Source organism: Periplaneta americana, chromosome 9 (genome assembly GCF_040183065.1).
Source record: "Periplaneta americana isolate PAMFEO1 chromosome 9, P.americana_PAMFEO1_priV1, whole genome shotgun sequence".
In the NCBI taxonomy this organism is placed as follows: Eukaryota; Metazoa; Arthropoda; class Insecta; order Blattodea; family Blattidae; genus Periplaneta; species Periplaneta americana.
Genome location: NC_091125.1, coordinates 52,440,487 through 52,464,273, shown reverse-complemented (window position 1 = coordinate 52,464,273; position 23,787 = coordinate 52,440,487). Strand labels below are relative to the sequence as shown.

The window sequence follows — 23,787 nt, the reverse complement described above, 5'->3', positions numbered from 1 at the left end:
TTTCAGTGAATATTAACCGTAAGCGTAAATAAAGAGACAAACAGTTTCTGAACTTTTTCCAATCACAACACAGAATTCAATAATGCAAAATTTGCGCTCCATAAATATATGCTCAATCGAAGGACAGAACAGTATAACAGTAAGAATGTAAATACACGTACTATCTCAACATTTTAATGTTTTAGGGTGCTATTCATAGACATTTCGCTAGCCAGCGCTACGAGCGTGGTAAGCAGGATTCATATCATATCATATCGCTAACACTGGTTTATGAATACGAAAAACGTTAGTTCGCTGATCATCCACCGAAAGCCCGCGCTAAGAATTTCTATGAATACGGCCCTTAGTTTTCAATTATAATTGAGGCTAGTCCACGAATTTTTCAAAAGGTCCGTGTATATTTACAATAACCATGAATCATATTTTTTCCAGGTAGGTCCTATTGAGTAAACTGTGGAAGTACCAACGTGTTAAATACAGTATTCCGCCATACAATGGGAGAAAGTCTCATTTAATTTGTAATCATACGTCTCGTCACGATACTTGAAACATTAACAAAGACTACGTATCTTTCGTCCCTACTTAGCGAGAGTAACTTCCATAAACTTCGTTGGCCATAACCTAGTTACTTTCTAGTCATACAAACGTTGACAGAATCTGTGTTTATTTTGACGTACTTAGTCGACAAATTCGCGACAAAAGCTCGAAAGTTTGCTTACTACAAGCGGAACAGTCTGGGTTAATTTCGAAGTCTAAGGGAAGGGGGGAAATTAGTGTGTATGTGTCTGTGTGCCTATAGGTCAGAGTGGGTCAGTCACGCGAGGCTCGCGTGCCAGGAACATCCTCAGTAGCGTGATCACTACCAACATAACAACAAAACATTTCCCTTCTCCATCAAACTCTGCAAATTACAAGATAACAAGTAGAGAAAGAAGTTTAGAAAGAAAAAAAGTCACGCGAGATGGAAAGCGACTGTCACTCAAATCTTCAAGTACGTGCTGCCATCTGCTGCAGAATTTGTGATAAAATCTCTTCTTTTTTCTGCGAAGTTAGATTTACCAAAATAGGTTTGTTATCCCGAACTCATGAAGGGCGTGTTTATCACTGCATACCGTTGCATGTCCAGCCAACTCCTTTTCAAGTGTTTTATAGCGTTTCATTAATTTCAGTCCGAAACTGAATCACGTTGGATCGTTACAACAGATTAACTTAGTGAAGTTCCTCATTCCTCGAATCCAAAACACGTGAAGTGTAGAGGAGGATTTAAATTACCTAAATTAGCACTATAGCTTCAGGGATTAAAGGTAATTACGTAAGAATCGTTGGCAACATATAAATACTGTCTCACTCATAAAATATTAATAATAATAATAATAATAATAATAATAATAATGAATAATAATAATAAATAATATTAATAATAATAATATTAATAATAATAATAATAATAATAATAATAATAATAATAATAATAATGTAGCCACTGACATACCTCAGGGGTAATGGGTTGGATTCGTGTTACCAATAAACGCTCAGACGTAGGTTTGGATTTCATCTGGGTTGGGTTTTTCCGAGATTTTCTCTTACTGTACGGAAAATGTCAGGTAATAGAATGGTGAAACCACAGTTTTATGTCACATAAACAATTTTCTATCACCAATTCCACTAACGTCACATAACCTAACAGTTGATACAGCGTCGTTAAAAACAGATTAAAAATAATCCTGATAATTTTCATGCAAATCAACTTTACCTGAAAGCTTGATTCGCATAATACACGTCACTGTTCGTTAACAGAAAACCACAATTTAAGTCACACAGAGTTAGTGTGCACTCAATGTTGGTTGCTTGACGGTTGTCAGCCCACTTTGAGGTCTGTGGATATAGAAGAGAAAATTAGATCAGTGTCTGGTAGAGTTCCCGGGTAGCTCAGTTGGTACAGCGTTGGTACGTTTAACCAAAGGTCCCAGGTTAGATACCCGGCCCCGGAACAATTTTTCCCTCGAAATTATTCATGATCATTTTCACTTTAGCCTACTTGTATTCCCTACGTTATCCCGTCACATGGTACATTTTACCTTGAAGGTCACGAAAGCAGGGCATAATTTACATCAACGTGAAAATTATTATTTTGTTTCTAATACCTTTTTATATTGTACAAAGGATAAGATATAATTAAGTTCATTAAACTTAATAGACTCGAATGGGCAGGACACATAATACGAATGAATAATGACAGAATTGCAGGAAGTATTTTTAAAACAAAACCAGACCTAAATTGAGATGCGAGAACAATATCTGCCAAGACGTTAAACTGATTGGAGAAAGGAACTGGGAGGGCAAGGCTCTTAATAGGGAGGAATAGAAGGAAGAAGCTAATTATTTTGTAATAAAATATATATTACCTTACTTTTAAGTAGAATATAAGCCTAAATGTGTATTGTAAATATTTTGTAATAAAATAGATTCTGACGTACAGTAATTTAAAGTATAATATAGACCTAAGTCTAAATCTAAGTACATATTTTCTGTCCTCTTTTTTCGAATAATGTCCTCCTTTTTGAAGATTTGTGTCCTCTTTCTTATCGATGTGAATCTGGTCACTCTAGATAAGTGGGTTATGAATATGTAAAAATATAAAGTAAAAAAGACTACTTGTTAAAGAAAGTACATAATGTATTATGGTATTTTATTACTTTAATTTGAGTATAGACGTTTCACACAATCATTGAAATTTCCTTAAATTCTCTGTCAATTTCTTCTTCATTTCTCGAATGTGTGTTTCAGATAAAGCTCCTGGTATTTTGGGTGCTTCGTTGCTTAACATTTTCTGTCACACAAAATTTATGTCTATTTCACAAAGTTCTTGTGACTATAATAGAGGGCAGTTAATTTTATCGGAGCTCAGTTTTTCATTAAGCCAGCTGATGAGGATTCCGACAGCTTCAACTCTTTCTAATATTGTCATGAAACTTCAACTTCTTGCGAACTACACATATGTAGGCCCATGACCTTCTATCACACAGAAATTATGCATTTGCAGTATTTAGGCTTAGCTTCCTAAGAGAGTTTACTTCACTCACTCGTCAGTCTATGACAAGTCTCAAAGAATCTCGATGCCATCAATGAGAAGTAGTCAGTTACTAACAGCTGGGGCCTCTTGCGAACCAAATATGGAGTACCTACTGAAATAATTTAGAATTGGGCATAACATCGATTTCTCATATACATTTACCTTTATACGACTGTTATGATTAAATACCTCTATTGGTAGCTGTAAAATTGTCTGGCATCGGTATTTTACCGGTACTTATAGGTTATACAAGGTGCGTCAAAAGTCACTTTCCCCATTATTTGTTCTTAGGTTTCATACTTGTACACATATACAGATGTAATAACTTCAATAAACGAATAGCGGGTGTAATAAGTGGTGGATTGACAACCATGTTCGTACATCAACTGTTTTTCCATTGTCATGTTTTGTTGCTGTTGTTTTGTTTTATTTTGTTGGATTGCGTCTATATGCAATAACTGCTAGTTTCTTGCAATGTATCGCAAATTAACCACAGAACAACGTGTTTCTGTGCTACAACGTTGGTGGAAGAATAGTAAAGAACAAAGCATTGGTGATAGCAAACTTTGAGACAAGGTTTCCTGATGTGCATCAGTTGCGACAGATGATCGAACAGTTATTAGTGAAGATTGATGAAAATTGTGAGTTATATTCTGACATCTGTAAATCAGTGTCCAAACGTTGTGAATTGTGTATCGAAAAACAGGGCCTCCATTTTGAACAAAATCTGTATAGAAATGTTTAGTCAAATGTAAACTGAATGGATTAAATGTAAGGAAGTGTTTGGAGAAAGCGACTTTTAACCCACCCTGTATATTGATAAAGGCTGAGGGCCAAATAGGAATTACAAATAAGTACTTAATGACTAGTTTCGGATTGTTGTAAGAAAGCTTTATAAAGTAATAGGAAGAAAACAAACTTTATTGAAAATTACAAACTCTGATTTAACGATATAACAACTTATAATGCCACTGCACCAAGCGGGGTGGTCGAGACGGCACAGGTTTAAGTCCCGAGACCGGCCAATCTCAGTTTGGATGCCGAGTGCTTGATTGGGATTTATTTCCACCTACCCCGTTTTCTACATATTATGTGTTCGTGTGTCTTTAGGAGGTGTCCCTGCGTCGAGCTGATCTCTCATCAGGGAATTCCTTCATTATCCATATGTTTCATAGGTTTGATTGAAAGAATTATCCCTCCTCTACGGGCACTTGCTTGGAAGATCCAGAAAGGAGGTTAAACGGATAAAAAAGAAAATACAGTAGAACCCCGATTATCCATCTCCCTATTAACCGATCGGCGGATTATCCAACTGTCTTTCTCTCGCTCTTTTCTTTCTTTCCTGCGGAAAAAAAATGTAGTACTATACCTTATATTACTTATTTTTTCTAGAGTGTATTATTATAAGTCTTTACCTTCACGTAGTACTACTACCGGGAATAAGAACAGTTACTTGAAGGTGTTTCTCTCAAATTGTAAAATAATCACTATCTGTCTTAAAAGAAACAGTTCCGAGAACTTTCGCACAATTTAGGGTAAACATTGGTAATTTCGTGATAATTTCATGAAAACTAATTTAAAATGCAAATGTGTAAATATATCCTTATTCCGATTTTATCATCTAAAAGATGATAACTTGCTGTACAAATCTGAAGACATAAAAGATTGGATACGTTCTTAAATATGTGTCAAAAACCACTTTTACAACTTAAGCTGAAAGTTTGGTTATTTCGTGATAACCTTGGTAATTTTGTGATATTGCATTGATAATTTCGTGAGAGGTAGAAGAATTGTGAAAAAATTCATTAAAGTCAAATGAAATTCTCATTTATTGTTACAAGACTTCAAACATAGTAATTCCGTCTAATATTCATAGCAAGAAAACATAGAAATACATATCAACACATAATAAGAATGAAATCAAAGTAAAAATTGAAATTGGAAAGGGATCTTCTTTGCCCTGAAAGGGTGAACACTTTTATTACGGACTTTACTATAGCCTATATTACTAGGGTAACTCCCAAAGTAATGCATAACGTTTGTTTAAAAATTATATTTTTATCCTACAGCTTTGCTATTTTCACAGAATGTAGATGCATCCTTAAGGAACAAAATGTCACTTTTCCACATAATCCCTGTCCCTTTCAACTGCCTTACGTAACCTAGGAACGAGGACCTGTAGACCAGCACGGTAAAAGTCTGGACCAACACGTTTGAGCCACTCTTTAGCAGCGTGCACAAGGGAGTCATCTTCTAACCTCCTTCAGTTCACCAAAGAGATGGTAATCGCACGGTGCCAATTCAGGACTGTAAGGCGGATGTTTCAGTGTTGTCTATCCGAATTTTCTGATCTGGTCTGTGGTCTTGTGACTGACATAAGGCTGTGCGTTGTCGTGCAATAGCAGAACATCCTGCTTCTCCCGATGTCGTCGAACACGACTCAGTCGAACTTGAAGTTTCTTGAGAGTTGCAACATACCCGTTAGAATTAATGGTGGTTTCTTGTGGCATGATGTCCACAAGCAAGAGTCCTTCCGAATCGAAAAACACAGTAGGCATAACGTTTCCTGCCGAAGGTGTACTTTTGAATTTTTATTTCTTTGGTGAATTTGCATGATGCCACTCCATTGTCTGCCTCTGTCTCCGGTCCAAAATGGTGGAGCCATGTTCCATCTTCTGTCACAATTCTTGCAAGTAAGTCATCTAGCACTTATCATTGACACTTAGCATGATAACAAATCAAACAGAAGCTACACTGAACTCATTGCGTCTCCGTTTTCTTTTTTGTTATCACATCTTGTCTTCAGATTTCTAAAATTCCTATTGTAATACATTTTATACTATTTTAAAAATTGTAACACTTAATGCTCAACAAAATTTCGCCTCAAACAGCTAAGATTTCTATCAGTAAAGCTAAGCCTATATGGCGACTACAGATGTATCTAAAATTCCAAAAATATTTCCTAAAATTTCACGAAGATACAATAAATATTTGTACCAAATATCATATGCTTACCTTTAGTAATAAGCCTGTAATGTAATTACAAACATCCACAAAATTTGTATGCCTGAGAAGTCGACGCAAACTTGCTCTCTCAAAACATAAAAGCTCACTGAAGCAACTACAATAGTCGCACAAAGCTTAGCTGTGTGTTTCTGGAAACTGGACAACATATGCAATCCCTTGGCGGAAATTTGGATCTCGTAACACCATTGGTTAGTTCACAAAAGAGCAAAGAAAAAGTATCACGAAATAACCACTGCCACGAAATTACCAATGTTTACCCCATAGCAAACCCGTGCAGCATTCAGTCCTTGTCCTACTGTTCAAGTGTCCGTACTTTATATGTATTTTAAACGCAAAATACGAGTATTTTCCACCGGTGTCAGAAGTGTTTTGCTAATCATCGAAATAAAACTGCAAATAATTGAGAGTTTTGGAAAAAGAGAAACCGCGGCCCATTTCACATCAGAATAAGAGATTGGCGTTAAAACTGTGCGCGATTAAAGGAAAAACAAGGATAAAGTGTATAAAGTATGTAAATCTACAACATGAGACCTACTATTCCTATCTTTCCGCGAACAAACATCACAAGGAATTTCCTTGGCACTTGTAAACCCATCATTGACAACCAGTCTTAAATTAGTGAACTTCTGGTCCACTACCTAGCATGTTAAATACAAAACCATAGAGGGAATTACAAAACTGTAATAGGATAAAGTTACCTAATTCCGTGATACGTTTTTTAACTAAATGTCCCGGGATTGAGTATCCTGCTAGGAAGTTCACCGATGTCTCAAAAGTAGGCGAAATATGGACTTTTTCGAGAAAGATGTCTGGCGCTATGGACGAACGGCAAAGCTTCGAATGACATTCAATTTAAAAAAAAACTGTATCACGGGATTAGGAGTATCACGGAATTAGGCAACTTTACCTATACATTTAATTTATGAAAATACTTTATGGTATGGATTACACGATTTTTTCGATTAACTGTCCAGTCCACCCCCTTCATTACCACGGATAATAGAGGTACTACTGTAATGCCACTGAGCAAATTCTTGCGATGAGGAAAAATTATGCAGTTCTTTATTACAAACATGGATGTGTATATGCGTGATTTTTAATTCTTCTATATAACCACACCACAAAGCGGGATCTGAAGAATACGCCTACAGCCTGATTGAAGGTTAATATATGCAGTCACCATGTAACAATACAACAGAATATCAGGTAATGTATACGTCGCCGCAGTCAGCCCCATTAAAGGCCTAAGCGAATAACGAACAGTGGTTCAGAAATGTTACCTTGACATATAAGAGTAATTACTATACTTTGTCACTGATTAAATGACAAGTACACGTGCTTCAATCACTTTAGAAGATTATTATCCATATTATATTGGTATTTCATTAACGTTCGTAGGCCTATATACCGGTACAAACGGTTTGTAGAGTCTGTGTGATGAATCTTGTCTCACTGTAAAAAGAGAGAGAAAGAAGATATGTCTTACCTCGTCTGTGTTGTTATTGCGATGGGGGGAGTGAAGCGATGCCAGTGGCGGAAGGGACTAGTTGATACATTCTGTAGCGCAAAATAAAGTAACAAAATTTCTCTCTTCTTACTGTATAGTTCCGTTACTGAGCTTGTCTTTCAAGAAACTGAGTTCCGGTAGCCTGTACAATAACAAGGTTTTGAAAGGAATACTGAAAATTTACAACCCTCCTATAATCTCCACCCTCATTTGAAGGGACTTTGTTTTATTGCTACTGAGACAAGTTAAACCTTACCAGGTATAGTAACGTCATATAAATATGAAGTATTATAAGCAGTTTTGTTTGGCTGTATTTGGAAACAGCGAATAAATGCTAAATTTTATCGTTATTTTCAGAAGCATTACGAAGTCTGTTGCGAATTACATCACATAGGTCCAAACCCGGACGTAATACTAAATAGCTAGAACCTGAAGTTGTGCACTTCACGGAGTGTACGAGCGAGATGGATACGCTGTTGGCTCAGCAACTGAAGCAACTAACGGGATTGCGATCCTCTCGAACGTCCAAAATTCTCATGACGTCATCAGAACAGTGGAAAAGAGGTATTGACTCTGCAGCTGCACCACGTGTTGCCTGGATACAGGATGAAATCCCTCTTGATGGGATGCTTTTGTATTCTCACGTACGTTGTAATAGGCGGTGGAGACCATTCAGTATAGCTGGAAAACTCCCCCCCCCCTGCATATCCAAACAACAAGGTAGCGAGAAAGCGATCATAATCGCAAACACTCAATCTGCAGTAGAACAGCTCGCCACTAAACTCACAGACATATTTAGTGACACTAGTGTCAAGACATAAATATACATACGTCTAATGAATTTTATTTGAAAGTTCTTGAATGTCATAAATCTCAAACAGGACAAAATTGACCACTTTTAGAGAGGCCCAAGAAATTTGAGCAAAAATCGTGAAGTGTGTCCAAGTAATAGAAGTGATCTCCATTTTGTAAATACATTTATTTAATTTATTTTTTATTTATTTAACTAGCTAGCGAATGCAAATTAAAATTATGAAACAAAAATGCTTCTAGCCACTACCGTAAAAGCCAGGCTCGTGTACGGTGTGGTCTTAGCCATATAACATAAAATTTACGAGGACAGTTCACTAAATACAGTAAGTAACTTAATTCAAACCAATAAATATAGATTATGAACTCTTACAGTACATAAATACATATATAGAAGAGAATATGAGTAGTTTCACATATTTCTATAGCACAATTAGAAAATCACTAGGAGTATGAATTTTATAAAGAAAACGTTTCTGAAATATAATCTTCCATCCATATGGAAATCATAATCAGCAACAGCATCAGCAGATCATCATCATCATCATCATCATCATCACACAGAAGAAGTCTTCTGGCCTGTTCCGTTTTCACCAATATTTGTTTCATTTCAAAGTTGTTTTCTCCATCATTTCGTAAGTTTGTCAATATTTCGTTTTTTAATAGGTTAATAATTAAAGACTTGTAGAAAATGAATATATAAGTATAAATTTCAAATTTTCGAGGAGAATGAGACATAATATACGTGGAACCTATTAGCACATACACGTCCCGCCATCCATCAACGCCTAAAAGGAACAAATCTGTACTTTTATTTACATATATTGTAGGATTAGATACATAAATTGTTATTCCAGTAAGAACACAATTTTCACGAAAATCACACTTAGATACTTATTTACTTCACGTCTTCAATTTACTTATGTACACCGTGTATGAAAAAGGACTTTACAACTTTATTAGCTTGTAGAAATTTATCCACATCTTACGGAAATGGTTAAGGTGTCATTTTAAAGCAAAACATATCAAGTTTCTACCACGCAGTTATTTTGGTTCGAAGTAACTACCGTTTGTGATGACGGACATCAACCTAAAGTTATTATCTTGTCACACACGAGCCAGTAGATCAGGAGTCACTTCTGAAACTGCGACACTGAAGGCTGGTTCACAATAAACCGGGAACGGAAACGAGAACGAGAACGGAAATAATGTTAAAATAAATATATTTAAATGTAAGTATCTGGATGGGGTATATTTCGACACTCCTATTACTCTTTTAAGGTACGTTGCCTTTACTTTTTCCCCACTCTTTCAGGTCTTTCTTCTTTAGATTTTGCCATATTAGATGTATACCATACGTCAGAATTGGGACGAATTTTGCTCCGAAGAGTTTCATTGCAGTTTCGAGTGAGATTTGCTGTATATGGTTTATGTCGTTTATGGCTCTTATGGCCATTGTGACTTTCTCTTTCGCATGTATCCTGAATATGGTCCCCGTTATCTGAAAAGCGTTATTCCTAAGTATTTAAATGAGTTCGTCACTGTTGAATTTGTTTCACAGTAAGTGTCGACATTTCAGATCCATAATGTTAACTATAGCTTTATAAAATTACAAAATTAGTTCAAGTCATACATTTTTTAAATAATGTTCGTTAGATATTTCCTATTAATTACCTACATTTATTTAATTTACTTTCTACTTAACGATACTTTGCATCGTAAATAATTAAAAGTACAGACAGGTTCAACTATTTCTTCCTTCTATTACATTTTTTTTTTCTTATAATATGTGAGGTGCCTATAAAGCCCATACTTTTGTTTTATCTACAGAAATTTAAAATAATATTTTTTGCACTACTGTATAATTTAAATGTTGTCTTCTGTAAATCATCTTCTGAATTAACAAATATTGCTTGGCCAACTGTGAACACTATAGAATTGAAAAATGAAATATCAAATTAAATATAATTAGAGAGGTTACAAACGACAACTATTAGTCTATAATGTTGAGATGTTAAACGCTTCCTCATTTAGATGCCGTGAAGGCATATAGTGGGCATGAAGGCAGGACTCCGTATTTTCATGACTCGGCACTAGAATGAGATGGTATAGTCAGCACAACACTCCTACTGCCTATTTACCCGACCTGGTACTCAAACAGAGAGAGCTGAGTAGAAGTCGGCGCCGTCCTGAGAAGTTCGACAACGAGAAACTTTTCACTACCACTAGGATTGAATCAGAAACCGGAACCCGGATCCCGGACTACTAGTGCAGCTCAGGCGATAGCGCGTTTTCCTTCTTAATTCGTGGCTGCACTTAGGTGTAAATTCGATCATCACTTTGGGTTGATTGTCTGATTTTTTCCGAGGTTTTCGTCAACTTCAAGACGAATGTGAGGTAATCCGTTCGTCTCATCTCGCCAAATATAATCTCATTATTACGAATTCCATCGACGCTAAATAACATGGTAGTTAATATAGAGTCGTGAAATAACTAATTAAAAAATCAGAACTCTTTCAAGCTAGTATCAAATGATCTATCCGGAATTTTGAGAATAGAAGGTATTGCAGAATAATATAAATGAATATTGACACAGTCAACTTCGAGCTGAAATTGGTGGTAGGCTATTTGGCCATGAGATAATCTCTGATATTCGTCTTATAGTTGCAAAACATCTCAGAAAAAATTATTGAATCAGAGCTAATCAGTCCAAGAGAGATACGAACCCATTCCCAGCTCAGCCAGGGATTACGGGTCCAACTCTACCGGTTAGCAAGAAATGAACATCCTATATGATACCGAATGAAACTCAATATCTGCCGCGCAAAAGAGATTATCAAAGTACAAGTAAGTGAAAGGGTCATGTTTTGAGGATATTGGTTGACAGACATGCGATTACATTGGGAATTACAATCCAACAGGCGTAATATCATTTGAAGAACAGAAGAAAATGTGTGAAACATTTTTTTAGAAATGAAAAAAATACTGAGAAGGTGTCAGTCATAATTGTTATATCGATTATGATAATGATATGATGATGACAATGACGATGTTGAATATTATTTTCGTATACAACTACATATAAGAATAATTATAGATTAACTTAGCTTAGTTACATTAATGAATATCGTGTCCAATGAAAATTACTCTAACTTTCTCATTACACTAGAAAAAACAACATATTTTAATAAAATGTACGATAATTTTATAAAATATTTGAAAAACTAAGCATTCTCAAATTCTGAATTTCCTCCTAAATCTTTTATTACACATCTTTTTATCTTTTACAACTTTTTGGCTAACCTATAATACACAGAGTGGCCTGGAAAAAGATATACATAAATAACAGCTTACAATGCGAGAATTACACATTACAAGTCGGCCTCATTAGCGTAGTCAGTATAGCGTTGGCCCTCTGTGCTCGAGGTTACGGGTTCGATCCCGGCCCAGGTCGATGGCATTTAAGTGTGTTTTAATGCGACAGGCTCATGTCACTAGATCTACTAGCATGTAAAGGAACTCCTACGGGACAAAATTCCGGCACACCGGCGACGCTGATAACCTCTGCAGTTGCGAGCGTCGTTAAATAAACCATAATTTTAAAAAAAGGAAAGCATTACAATTTTGTAACGTAAAGCGCAACCATTAGAAAATCTCTCGGAGATTTGTGTCACACTTTCAAAAGCATTGTTGCGTCATCTGCCGTAGAAACGGAATGAGGACAGGAAGCATGATTTTAAAAACAAGAACACATCCTAAAATGCATGTGGCCGAAGAGACTATGCATCATGTACGTCAGTTATTCGCTAGAAGCCCAGATAAGTCAATTTTATTGGACAGCCTAATACAGAGTTACAATTTCCCCGTTCAACAGTTGACATCCATCACAAGCGTCTACGTCTGCATGCTTACAAACTCCAACTTCATCATCTTAAAACAGACGATTGCCACAAAAGGGCTGATTTTGGCACTGAGATGATTCGCAAATAGTGATGAAAATCTGCACTCACTGCACTTTACGCTGTTGCGTCTACATCTTGACTGACAAAGAATCGACTAATATATCATATGTCCTCATTCCGACCGTGCAATTGTGACAGAACAAATCTCTCCAACAAATCTCGGAGAGTCTTCCTATCGATTATGTTTTACGTTACAAAATTATAATGTACAATTCTCGCTGCTATTATGTATGCCTTCTACCCGGTCACCCTGTATAATCTGCCGAACATAAAAGACTGACAAAGAACCCGTACTGATCTCCTATATTATCTGTCAAAACGTTTGAGAGGGGTAAAGAAAAATTAAGAGTTTAATTCAGAATAGTTGACTCCGGGAATGAAAGCTAACAGTAAATATTATACCACCTCGCGATCTGCCTTTCAGCCTCCTTCATGCGGCTGTCACAATCCCTATTTATATTCCCTCTCCTTGATCCACGATGCAACTTTATTTCGAGAGGGCATAAAATGAACTTGAACCCAAATACATAGGAATGAACCCGGTCAACATTGGTTTAGATCAGGATTTCTTGGTTCCACTAGCCTTTTCTTCATCTCTATTCCTAAGCACAGAAACCCTCAAAATTGAAGTCGCTAAATTTCCTGAAGATGCTGGCTGCATCTTCACCATGACAATGAAGATATCCACACAAAGCCTCGGCAACCTCTCAACATCTCTCTTCCTTGATACCTCATCCCTTTATTATCAAGTCTGCCATTGCCATGCTCCCCTCATATATAAACATCTTTTTCTTAACTCCTTTTTGCACAAAAGGACCGTTCTACTGTCTGTATTCTTTGTGTCCAATCTCGCATCATCGCCTGTCTCATGTCTATAATCTTTCCGAGTTTCATGCATGAATGAAGGATAAAAGTACGAATGACGCGCCGTGTTGATGTGGCAACTTAACCGACACATGACTACTGCGTGTTGCATGCATTCGATGTTGCAGGCGTCGTATGTTACATTGTGGCCCATTAAGGAATTTCATCACAGAATTTACTTAGCCTAGTTTCCAAGATTTGTCTCTCTTAATGTAGTAAGAATATTAGTTCTAATGATAAATGTGTAGATAATCTATTATTGACCACAACGAAAAACATTTATGTAGAATAAATTACGTAATGGAAATTTTAGTACATTCAAGGAAGCTATACAAAATAGAAATCACACTCATTTTCAACAAAATCAGTAAATTTAAAACATGAATGCGACATAATTTTGGCTTGACTTGGGTTTTCCAGGGCCGGACAAGGGACGAATCCTTACACTTAGCCTTATATTTACTTACTGTGCGGCCTATACAAGCAATCATAAATCCGATGCCGACAGATGGGATATCCTACCTCAGTCCTGACAAAGCCAGATCCCATCTTCAGACGACTACCTAATAACAATAAGCTACAAGCTCTTTCTGTAAGAGCAAGGGAAACCCATAATAATCCCAAGACTTCAATCCAGCCAATTTTTACTGCTGCAAATGATAGACTAAAATAGGGGAAGTAGAGAGTGTTGGTGAAATGATAGAGGGAAACGGAAATACCCTGAAAAATGCACTTTGCAATGTCTGCTATTTTCACCATAAAACCTATCATGATCTACCAGAGAATGGAACCCGATATACTAGCGTAGTAACAATTAAATCACAGACATGGAAAACAACATATTACGTGAGTGAGTGAGTGAGTGAGTGAGTGAGTGAGTGAGTGAGTGAGTGAGTGAGTGAGTGAGTGAATACACATAACCTCCACACAATTTTACTTGATCGACAAGAAAAAGAAAATTAGGAAGAGTTCTAAAGCAATTCACAGGTAATTATTTGTTCGTGGAATCGGACCATCCGATATTAGTGTATTACGATACAAGGTTGGAATATGCTTTTTAAATATCGAATAAATTTACATTATTTTTAATGCACTTCACGAACGTGTATCGTACAATTTTTTTTGCACTATCATATTTTTAAAATTGCAAATACTATATATAAAAAAGTAAAGGTATCTTCGTAACATGCCATGAAGGCGCTTGGGGGGGGGGGCACTGAGGTAGAGCCCCATGCTTTCATATATATATATATATATATATATATATATATTGCGTTGAAAATTTAGAGCAATATTATTCCAAAGCCTTCGCATAACTACCCTACAATACAGCAGACTACCAGATAATCATACCGTAGTTGACATCCTGGCATGGAATAATGATACGTCGGAAGGAATACTGAAAACAAAAGTTTGGTTGCGGATATGAGCGGGGTTCAGCAGAGATAGTGTTGTGAATTTTCGTAATCATCATGTGTAGGCTGATGAAAATCCCCAATGCAATTGAAGAAACAAGTCATAAGCATCGATTCTCAATCAACTTATGGACAGGCGTTCTTGGTGATAGATTAATAAGGCCATACGTGCTACCACAGAGATTAACTGGGGATCGTTATCAGCACTTTATTATTAACGTATTAAAACAAATTTCAAAGAGTGCGTGATTCCTTACGCCGAAGGGCAGAGGAATGCATTGCCATGAACGGACATTACACTGAACACCTCCTATGAACACGTGTTCAGATCTCAGAAAGTATGCGTTGTAAGACCCATGTTTATTACACATTATTTTCTTGTTTTGATGCATACTAGCACCTCCTAAGATATTGGATACTTTTTTTATCGTTCTGTATATATATTTAAGATGTGGAAATATTAATTTCTGCGGACATCTAGAAATTACTTCCTTCAACTACAAAATACTTTCTTTAACATGAAAGTAAGGCCACCGGCGTAGCTCTGTCGGCTAAGGCGCTTGCCTGCCGATCCGCAGTTGAGCTCGGGCGTGGGTTCGATCCCCACTTGAGCTGATTACCTGATTGGGTTTTCTCCGAAGTTTTACCCAACCGTAATGCGAATGTCAGGTAATCTATAGAGAATCTTCTGCCTCATTTCGCTATTACCACCCCCATCGACGTTAAATAACCTAGTAGTTGATAGGGCGCCGTTAAATAACCAAGTAAAAAAATATTAAAGTTAACAGATAAAGAAAAGTAGTCTAGTAATTTCTAGCTTACCTGCGCTGGATTACGGACCACGAGTTCAGAACAACTGCATTAATACATACACAGCTACATCAGTATTCTGCCGCTACTATATATCACAGTGTCTCAGTTACATGAAGTACAAACGATCTGTTCACCTAGCGTATACAAGTTGTGAATGATTGTCTAGCGTGACGCCTGCAATAAATATATAGCTTCCAATACAAACACGAATGCAACAAATTGCTCGCAATCATGCTACAAGAATATGGGCTATTTTGATATTAAGACATGACATGCCTTGTGTTTTAAATGTATACAGGCCTATTATCATTTAACATTGTTCTTCGAACACCATTCTGGCGACGACGTTATGGAAAAAAATAATTAACTCGTATTAAAGGAATATTCCCTACTTATCTCTCATTGATTTTCAGACACGCGAAATTTAGTCCTAGCATTCGGTAAGACGCACAATGTTGAGTTTATAAAAATGCCTCGAAGTGACTCAGTCAGACTATGGGAATAAAGTAAAATAAAAACAAACTAATTTAAAATGCAACGTAATATTAAAACACGTCTTATTACGTGCATTTTATTATAGTAAGCACTGATTAAATGTTTCATTACACTGCTGTCAATTTCAAATGTTCGTATAGATCAGTGCGTATTTGAATGAAAACATGCGTTTTTATAGTAATGGCATGAAGCAAAAAGCCTGAGATATTAAATTGTTCTTTTATTTCTTCTGTTTTGTTTTGGAAACGGCTCAAAGATTTTCCAAAATATGGCACGTTTACTTATATTAATGATTACTTACTATTAATATTAATTATATTTTCTAAAATTATTTTTTGCAGATATAAGATATGAAGTTAAAGGTTAATACAAATATCTAACTTTAATTTTCAACTAAAACATTAGCACTCAATGTAAGGTTATAAATCCAGACGGTTACCTACACATGAAAAATAAATACCGAATTCGTAAGAAATTATTCCTATGAATTTAATTAAGGATACAGTTCATAAATTATTGTAATTCTCTGAGCAATAAAATAAGCATCATACTAAGGACATCTGTTTATTCTTTGTGTTGTACTATGTGACTAAGTAAATGAGTCAGTATGATGTTTTTCTTCGCGAAAATTATGTTTATCGATTAGAAACGACTTATGTGGTGAAATGACTTTCACATATCAAAGACCTTACCACTATAGAAACGGAAAAGACTAGGGATTCAGAATTTACATAAGAAGATTGTCTCAAAAGTCGTTCCTTGCAGGCTAATGTCACAGTCTAGTATAATATACGTAGGGAATATGCATCCATAGACAGTTGCTAACCACTAGGATCGCTACTATCGCCTCAACACAAACAATGCGAAATAGTACCGGCACAGTTTATTGTTCCTAGTACCCCAACAACTCAAACTGCGTGCCTATATATATATATATATATATATATATATATATATATATATATATATATATATATATATATATATACACGAGACTGTGCTAATGTTCTACTCATTCGTCTTTGAGTTGCTAGGAAATGGTCGATTTGTTTATATCTGTTGCTGGTATTACTCTGAAACATATTTCAAGAAGCAAACTAAGTACCTATGTGTGATATATAGTGCATATTATATCTAATTTCTGGTCGGATACGTGCGACTACACAATCGCAATTCCAATGCTTCGGCGTTTTTTGAAGTATGACTAAAAAACCAGCAGCTGAAGAAATATATGAAGTTAAAGGTAGAGGGTGGTCAGTAGTAGGACAGCATCCAATTGCTTTAAGTATTTAAATTATGGCAATCTAAGCCTTCAAGTTAAGGAGTTAGGTGTAGCTTACAACAGTAAAATGTTTGGAAATATTCAACATTTTTTTTCCTCCATTACTGTATCTTGTACAAGAATAAAAATTGGTATGTATAAAACACTGTCCTTCTGCTATATGAAAAAATCTTTTTACGATTTAAAAAAATATAAATATATATATTTTTTAAATTCAAAATGCTGGCAGTTGCAGTGATGAAACATTTCTCTGATAACTAAAAACTTGTTAACTTTTTCATGTTCTCTCTCTTTTATTTTATTGCTTAAACTCATTCTACAATATCATGCTCTTTCAACTACATTCCTTAATAAAGAATATTTTTGTTTATTTTTTTGTAGTAGAAAATACTGATATTTGACCCTTTTCTAAATGAATTTATTTTTTATCAGTCAATCAATCAAAGGTAGACAAGTGATCTTGCATCATATTGTAGATATGACTTGCATACATATACACAAAACATTTCATCACAGAATGTTGGATAGTTTTTTAATTATGTGGGAAACGCATCATCACAGCACAGTGAACTGAATTTTGAAAAAAAAATGTAAATAATTTTTTTTTAATCGTAAAAATATTTTTTCTTATAGCAGAAGGACAGTGTTTTACACACACTAATTTTCATTATTGTACAAGATACAGTAATGGACGAAACAAAAGTTGAATATTTCCAAAATTTTACTGCTGTAAGCTGTACCTAACCCCTTAAACCTCACTGAGAAACATCTCTTACTCCAGAGAATGAGGCTATATCCACCAAACTGGAAGAGCAGCCGTTAACTAGAAGCCGTGAATTGTTGCAAGTCGTACTGTTTCTAAGTTCACAGTTTACAGTCACCTTAACCAATTTGGGGTTGTCTCTAAACGGCGACGATTAGATTTGTATGAAATGACCTTAAGTTATAGGAAAAAAAACTTATCAGGTGGCGTAATAAAACTATTACCTATTGAGCCGTACTCGACATCGTAGTTCTCCATTTAGTACGTCACTTTGCCCGACAGAGTGCCCTCAGACGATATGTTATAGATAGCGCTACGATTTCCTTCATTTTCTTATCCAAATTATCCTATTGGCCGGTTGGTTACGTCAGATGAAGAGAGAGGGAAAGCGAGCTTACTTGGCTACGCCAGTTACATACAACATTACTCAGGAGCCGGAGCCCGTATCGACAACTTCATTCAGTCTAATCGACGTGCACTCAGGAAATAGAGCTCGAATTGTATTCTACACTTGTAACTTAAGTTCATCGTGTTAGATTGTTCGAGAATAGTGTATCATTATATTTTCACTTGAGAATTTACGGACCATATGAAACCTTGTTTGAAATATATCGTGGGATTTAGTGCGGCAATAAGTTGTGTCAGATTTGTTATTAATGGAGTAGGCAAATTTGGGTTGTGATATCATTGTTATTTTTGGTAGTATGTGTTAGAGATATTGTGGTCGATCGCGTATGGAAATCACTCGCTGATGATACGTCTTGGGTTAAGTAATTGGGATTACGTGAAGTGATGTAATTGTGATATGTGAGGTTGTATTGTATTGGGGGATTACGTGATGAGATATAACTTTGATATGTGAGGTAGTATTGAAGTTCCAAGACGGCTTTGGTGATAGCGTAGTGATTACGATTTCTTGGCTTACATCGTAATAGACGGTGTAATGAACTAGAATAGTATGGGCCTCGTTATCTTTTCTAGTACTTGCTACTTCATTTTGGTTATCATTGGTTTCCACGCCGGTATTCAGGAATCGAGTGCATTGAGTTTCAGTTCCTATTCGAACGATCATTTGTATTTGAAATTATCGTCGGTTACTTATTATATATCGTATATATATATATATATATATATATATATATATATATATATATATATATCTTGGGCATTGTTTGATTGTAAGGTACAGAGATTATTATTTGTGCTATCTACACAGTTTATGTGAGAAGTATGTGGAATTGGTATTTATATAGTGATCAGTCGTGTGACAGTTTGTATTGGGTAAATTCTTTGTCAAACACTGACTTCATGTGTACGTTGAATTTGGTTAATCGAATGTTATGTTATCTCTAATTGAATGGGGCATGTGTTATGAGTTAGCATACTGACTGGGCGTTCATGTTGAGCTTTATATCTAGTTGGATATATATATTGAGAGAATGTTTCAACGACTAAATGCTTAATAGGCCGGGAACTGATTATTGAGAAATGAGTGTATTAGATTGTATTATGAGTTGTAAATATGTTCGTCTAGTGTAGTTAAAGTCTCCACGATTCAGTCATTGGTTCACTGCTTATTCAGATTAACTTGTAATATTTTCATTCACTTAATTTCATATCTATATGTTATTTCATTTATTATTCGTGTAATATTCTTATCCATTATTTGTTAATTATATCTGTTATACAAATTCACACTATTTATTTCTAAAAGTCTTCCACTGCGCACATCCAATCATCCAATGTACCATACATCTAGCGAATAACAGCTGCTATAAGAAGAGGCAGAGGAGGAGAGGATGATCATACACCACATCCACACTATCTTACAGTGTAGCTATCGCCATTAAATAATTTAAGTTACGCATTCTCTTACACAAATGAAATATACTAGCAATAAATTTATTATTAACACATGCATTTACAATAAATTCGTACCAAATCATCGATCAACGCACAATTTTCAGTGACATCACTATAAACTTTGTTGCAGAATGTTAAATGTAATTTGCATTTTTATAGGTTCCTTACCAAAGCTCTGTCTACTGCTGGGTTATTGTAACGTAGGTATAATTTGTGATCGCAAGATGGTATTTGGCGAGAAGAACCCTAGGATTCGCCATGAGAATTCCAAACATACTCCTTACAGTTGGCGAAAACTTCTGACGAAATCCTCAGTCAGGTAATTAATTTAACCGAGATTCGAACTCATCTCCGAGGTAGCCTTGTATATGAAATGTAGCTCGTCATCCCCAAGCAACGCCAGTGGTTAATTTGCATTCTGCATATGAGTTCAGACTAGTTAATTAATGTTCTCAGGAGAGTAAGTAGTTGAAAATCATGCAAATTAGTTCATCTCTCATGCATCACAACAACAAATTGGCAAACAGAACTCATATTTGTCGCTTTTTCCTCTTTTCGATATTCTCTTCATCGTGAATAGAGTCAGATAATCCCTCGGAAAATGATCTTATGCCTATCTAGCATTAAGCGTAGCCCGTACGCCAGGTAACAAACAAATGAATCCATATAAACTCTTGGTATTATGTGGGAAAGGTTACACAAAATGACGTCGAGCCTTGATGGACTTTCAACACATAATTCATCTTCCCTCAGCAGATTCCACGCCGAGACGCTTCGATCCCGAGAGAAAATCGTTCCCACAAAAGAGCTGACAGAGATATATTGTTCGTCTCTAACTACCTCAGAATCCCAGATTATCGAAGTGGACTGATCCATATAACAGAAGTGTGTGGTTCGACTTTAAGTTTATTATGCACTAATGAGTTTATATAATAAATATTAAAGTCTTAATTTAATTGTCTGCACATTCCCCTCTCATTAGCAATGGCAAGAATTAGGCCTACATTAACTGTAGTTTCTTGTTTCTGCAACTGAATATCCAGGGTGAGTAAGAAGTATGGAACAATGCTTGTAACTTTCTTATTTCTAATTTTATGAAGAAGCTATTTTATACAGAATTTATAGGATATCAAAGAAGGAATATTTTGAACATGTCTTTAAATACTATCCTTTTCATTTGTAAAGAATGTGCCAATGAGTCTGGTTTTTTAAATGGAACCATGTACTTATTTCGCCATTTTTTTATTCTTCAGGTCTCAATACGTACAATTTTTTTGCCATTTATTAACTATTGTTTTGTAAAAATTACCTCTTTTTATGACAATATGTGTACCTACTGAACAAAGATAAATTTTAATGCTTCAGTGTATCAATTTGAGAAGGCTTCGGATTAAACAATTACAAATAATAATTATTTATTTATTTATTTTTCATAAGTGTATATTATTTTTGGGAGTGTTTTTGTAAGTAATTTTATGAGGTTGTTATTGATATGCTGATAAATTATTTGTATGATAAATTGGCAATAATCATTAGAAAGTCTTGTTTTCTATGTGGAATTACATATGAAACACTTAAGAAATGTTGAATAGTATTTAATTACAAACAAAAGCTAATAGAAACAAGTGAATGAAGCTAATAAAACAATTGAAAAATAATGGTTATTTTATTCCAATATAATCCTGAATGTAATTAATCATGGAAAATCTTACAGAAAGACAACGAATTGAAATACTAATGATGATCGGCTATGGTGATAGGAGGATCCAAGAAGAGGTTTGTGTCTTATTTAATGAAATGCACCCAGAAAGAAACTGGAAGGCCAAAACAAATTACAAATGGTAAAAAAGCTCTTGATATTATATTACCAGTAGAAGAAAACCCACATTTATCGACTCGACAGCTTGAAGTTGACCATGATGTCAGCCAAAAATCCATATGTAACTTAATGAAGGCAGTAAAATGGCACCCATGAAGGGTACATCTGCTGCAAGAACTCAATGAAGATTACTTTCATAGACGCACTCAGTTTGCTGAAACCCTCAATGACATGCTGAACCAGAACCCTAACTTCGTGAAAAAAAATTCATATTCTCCGATGAAGCTACTATCTGTCTAAACGGTAATGTAAATCGTCACTACTGCCATTACTGGGCTAAAGAGAATCCCCGTTGGATGATAGAACACTATACACAACTTCCACAAACAGTAAATGTGTTGGCTGGTATAATAAAATTGATGGCAGATTTATAGGAGGAATTTAAGCATCGCCGTACATGATACAAAAATAAACAAGATCATAGACTGAATTACACCAAGCAGGACTGGGTGACGTCTACATGAAGCAAAATTTTACACCAAGTAGGGAGGAAGTGACGCCCAATATAAAGTAAAAATAATTATAAAAACAATCACTAATTTACGACAAGCTGAAAGTACCTGGCATTCAATACAAATTTAAAATTCTAATTGAAATGTAAGGTTTAAATGTTATATTATATAGTTATTTAGCGTTAAGTACAAATAAAATGACTTTTACACAAGATTTTAATTGGAAGCTGTATGCTTATTTACCTAAATTGAGTGAAAAGTGAGTAAGCTATGTAAAATAAACATTCTAATTAAGAAAGTATAAAGGAATTTATCACAAGCAGAAAGAAAATGACTTCTTATAGTCTATTACGTACAAATTTTAACTGAAGAAAGTATAGACTGACTTACAACGTTAGAACAAGTAGAAAGCAACAAGAAATGTAAACTCCACAAATCATGAGAGTTCGTTAACGGATTTTCTAGTCTGTATGAGAGACAATTCAACAGACATGTGCAATTTTTATGATGGATCTGTTATTTAATTTTAAGAAAAATATACGAAAACAATATTAAGACTTCACTGGCCGTAGCAATGTTGTATAAGCTAAAATAAAGTCGCATGCAGTGAAATGCAAGACTAAAAAAATCAAAATCATTATGTATAAAACAAAGCGGATTATGTACAGCCCTGACTGATACTTAAACAAGCAAGAGAAGGTACTCACTCTGTAACTGGCCTCGTGATGCCGCGCAGAGCTGCCATCTGTCGAGAGAAAAACACATCAGCGTTAGAAGGCAAATAAATTGCTCCAATTATGAGAAACTGCACGAGAATTACGCGATACTCAACTCATCTCATTTAAATCGTTAAATGAGTCTCCGCGGCACTTGCGGAGCGAAACGGACCTGTGGGAGAGCAACAAGGGTGTATGGAACTCCATTAATCACTTAAATGGCCATAAAGAAACATTACATGCTCTGCAATAAATAAGAAACTAGGCATTGTTGGAACTTTCTTGCATCTAGTGCCTCATTCAATACCTCCAAAACGCGGTTCAAGACGAAATTTTAAGTCAATAAAATGTCTAAAGCTGGAACTAAAAGCTGGTTCTCAATCAGTGATAACATGACTCTCTTACATGCTTAACGAAAGTAATATATCTCACAGAAGACGTATCTGAAATAGGTAGTTTCTGCTACAAGCGCATTGACCATTGAGGAAGTCTTGCACAAAGGGTGACGTAACGTTTACCTAAATTGCTAGTGGATCGTATCCTTAATACTGGAGGCTTACTGAGACATATTCATACTATTAGAGAAGAGCCACTACTGCGATGTCGTGTATATTTGTGCTCGAACCTCCAGCGAGGCACAATCCCAATCCACACCAGCTGACAATGCAAAGGTTAGCTGTGTATCTAGATTTCGAAGCAGGCAACCAAGCTTGTCCTTACATCAGTTACCTCCGCGTACAGCGGGCGGTCGGAAATGTTATGGAATCATAATGGAGTGGAACTCGGACGGAATGGTGCGGACCATCGGATCTGTGTGCCCCTGTAAGATATGCGAACTGAACCCTAATGCCTTCTCAGCCTCGGTA

The 23,787-nt window shown here is 35.6% G+C and overlaps 1 protein-coding gene across 1 annotated transcript in view; it reads right to left on the bottom strand.

Annotated features, from left to right (window-relative positions):
- Positions 1 to 800: 800 nt before the first annotated feature.
- Positions 801 to 23,787, bottom strand: part of LOC138705576 (uncharacterized) — a 181,658-nt gene continuing 158,671 nt past the window's right edge. The window contains exons 4-6 of the mRNA XM_069834178.1: positions 22,913 to 22,950; positions 6,636 to 6,738; positions 801 to 901 (exon numbers count right to left, since the gene is read on the bottom strand). Of these exons, the coding sequence (XP_069690279.1) occupies positions 801 to 901; positions 6,636 to 6,738; positions 22,913 to 22,950 (242 nt within the window). The remainder of the gene's footprint in view (positions 902 to 6,635; positions 6,739 to 22,912; positions 22,951 to 23,787) is intronic.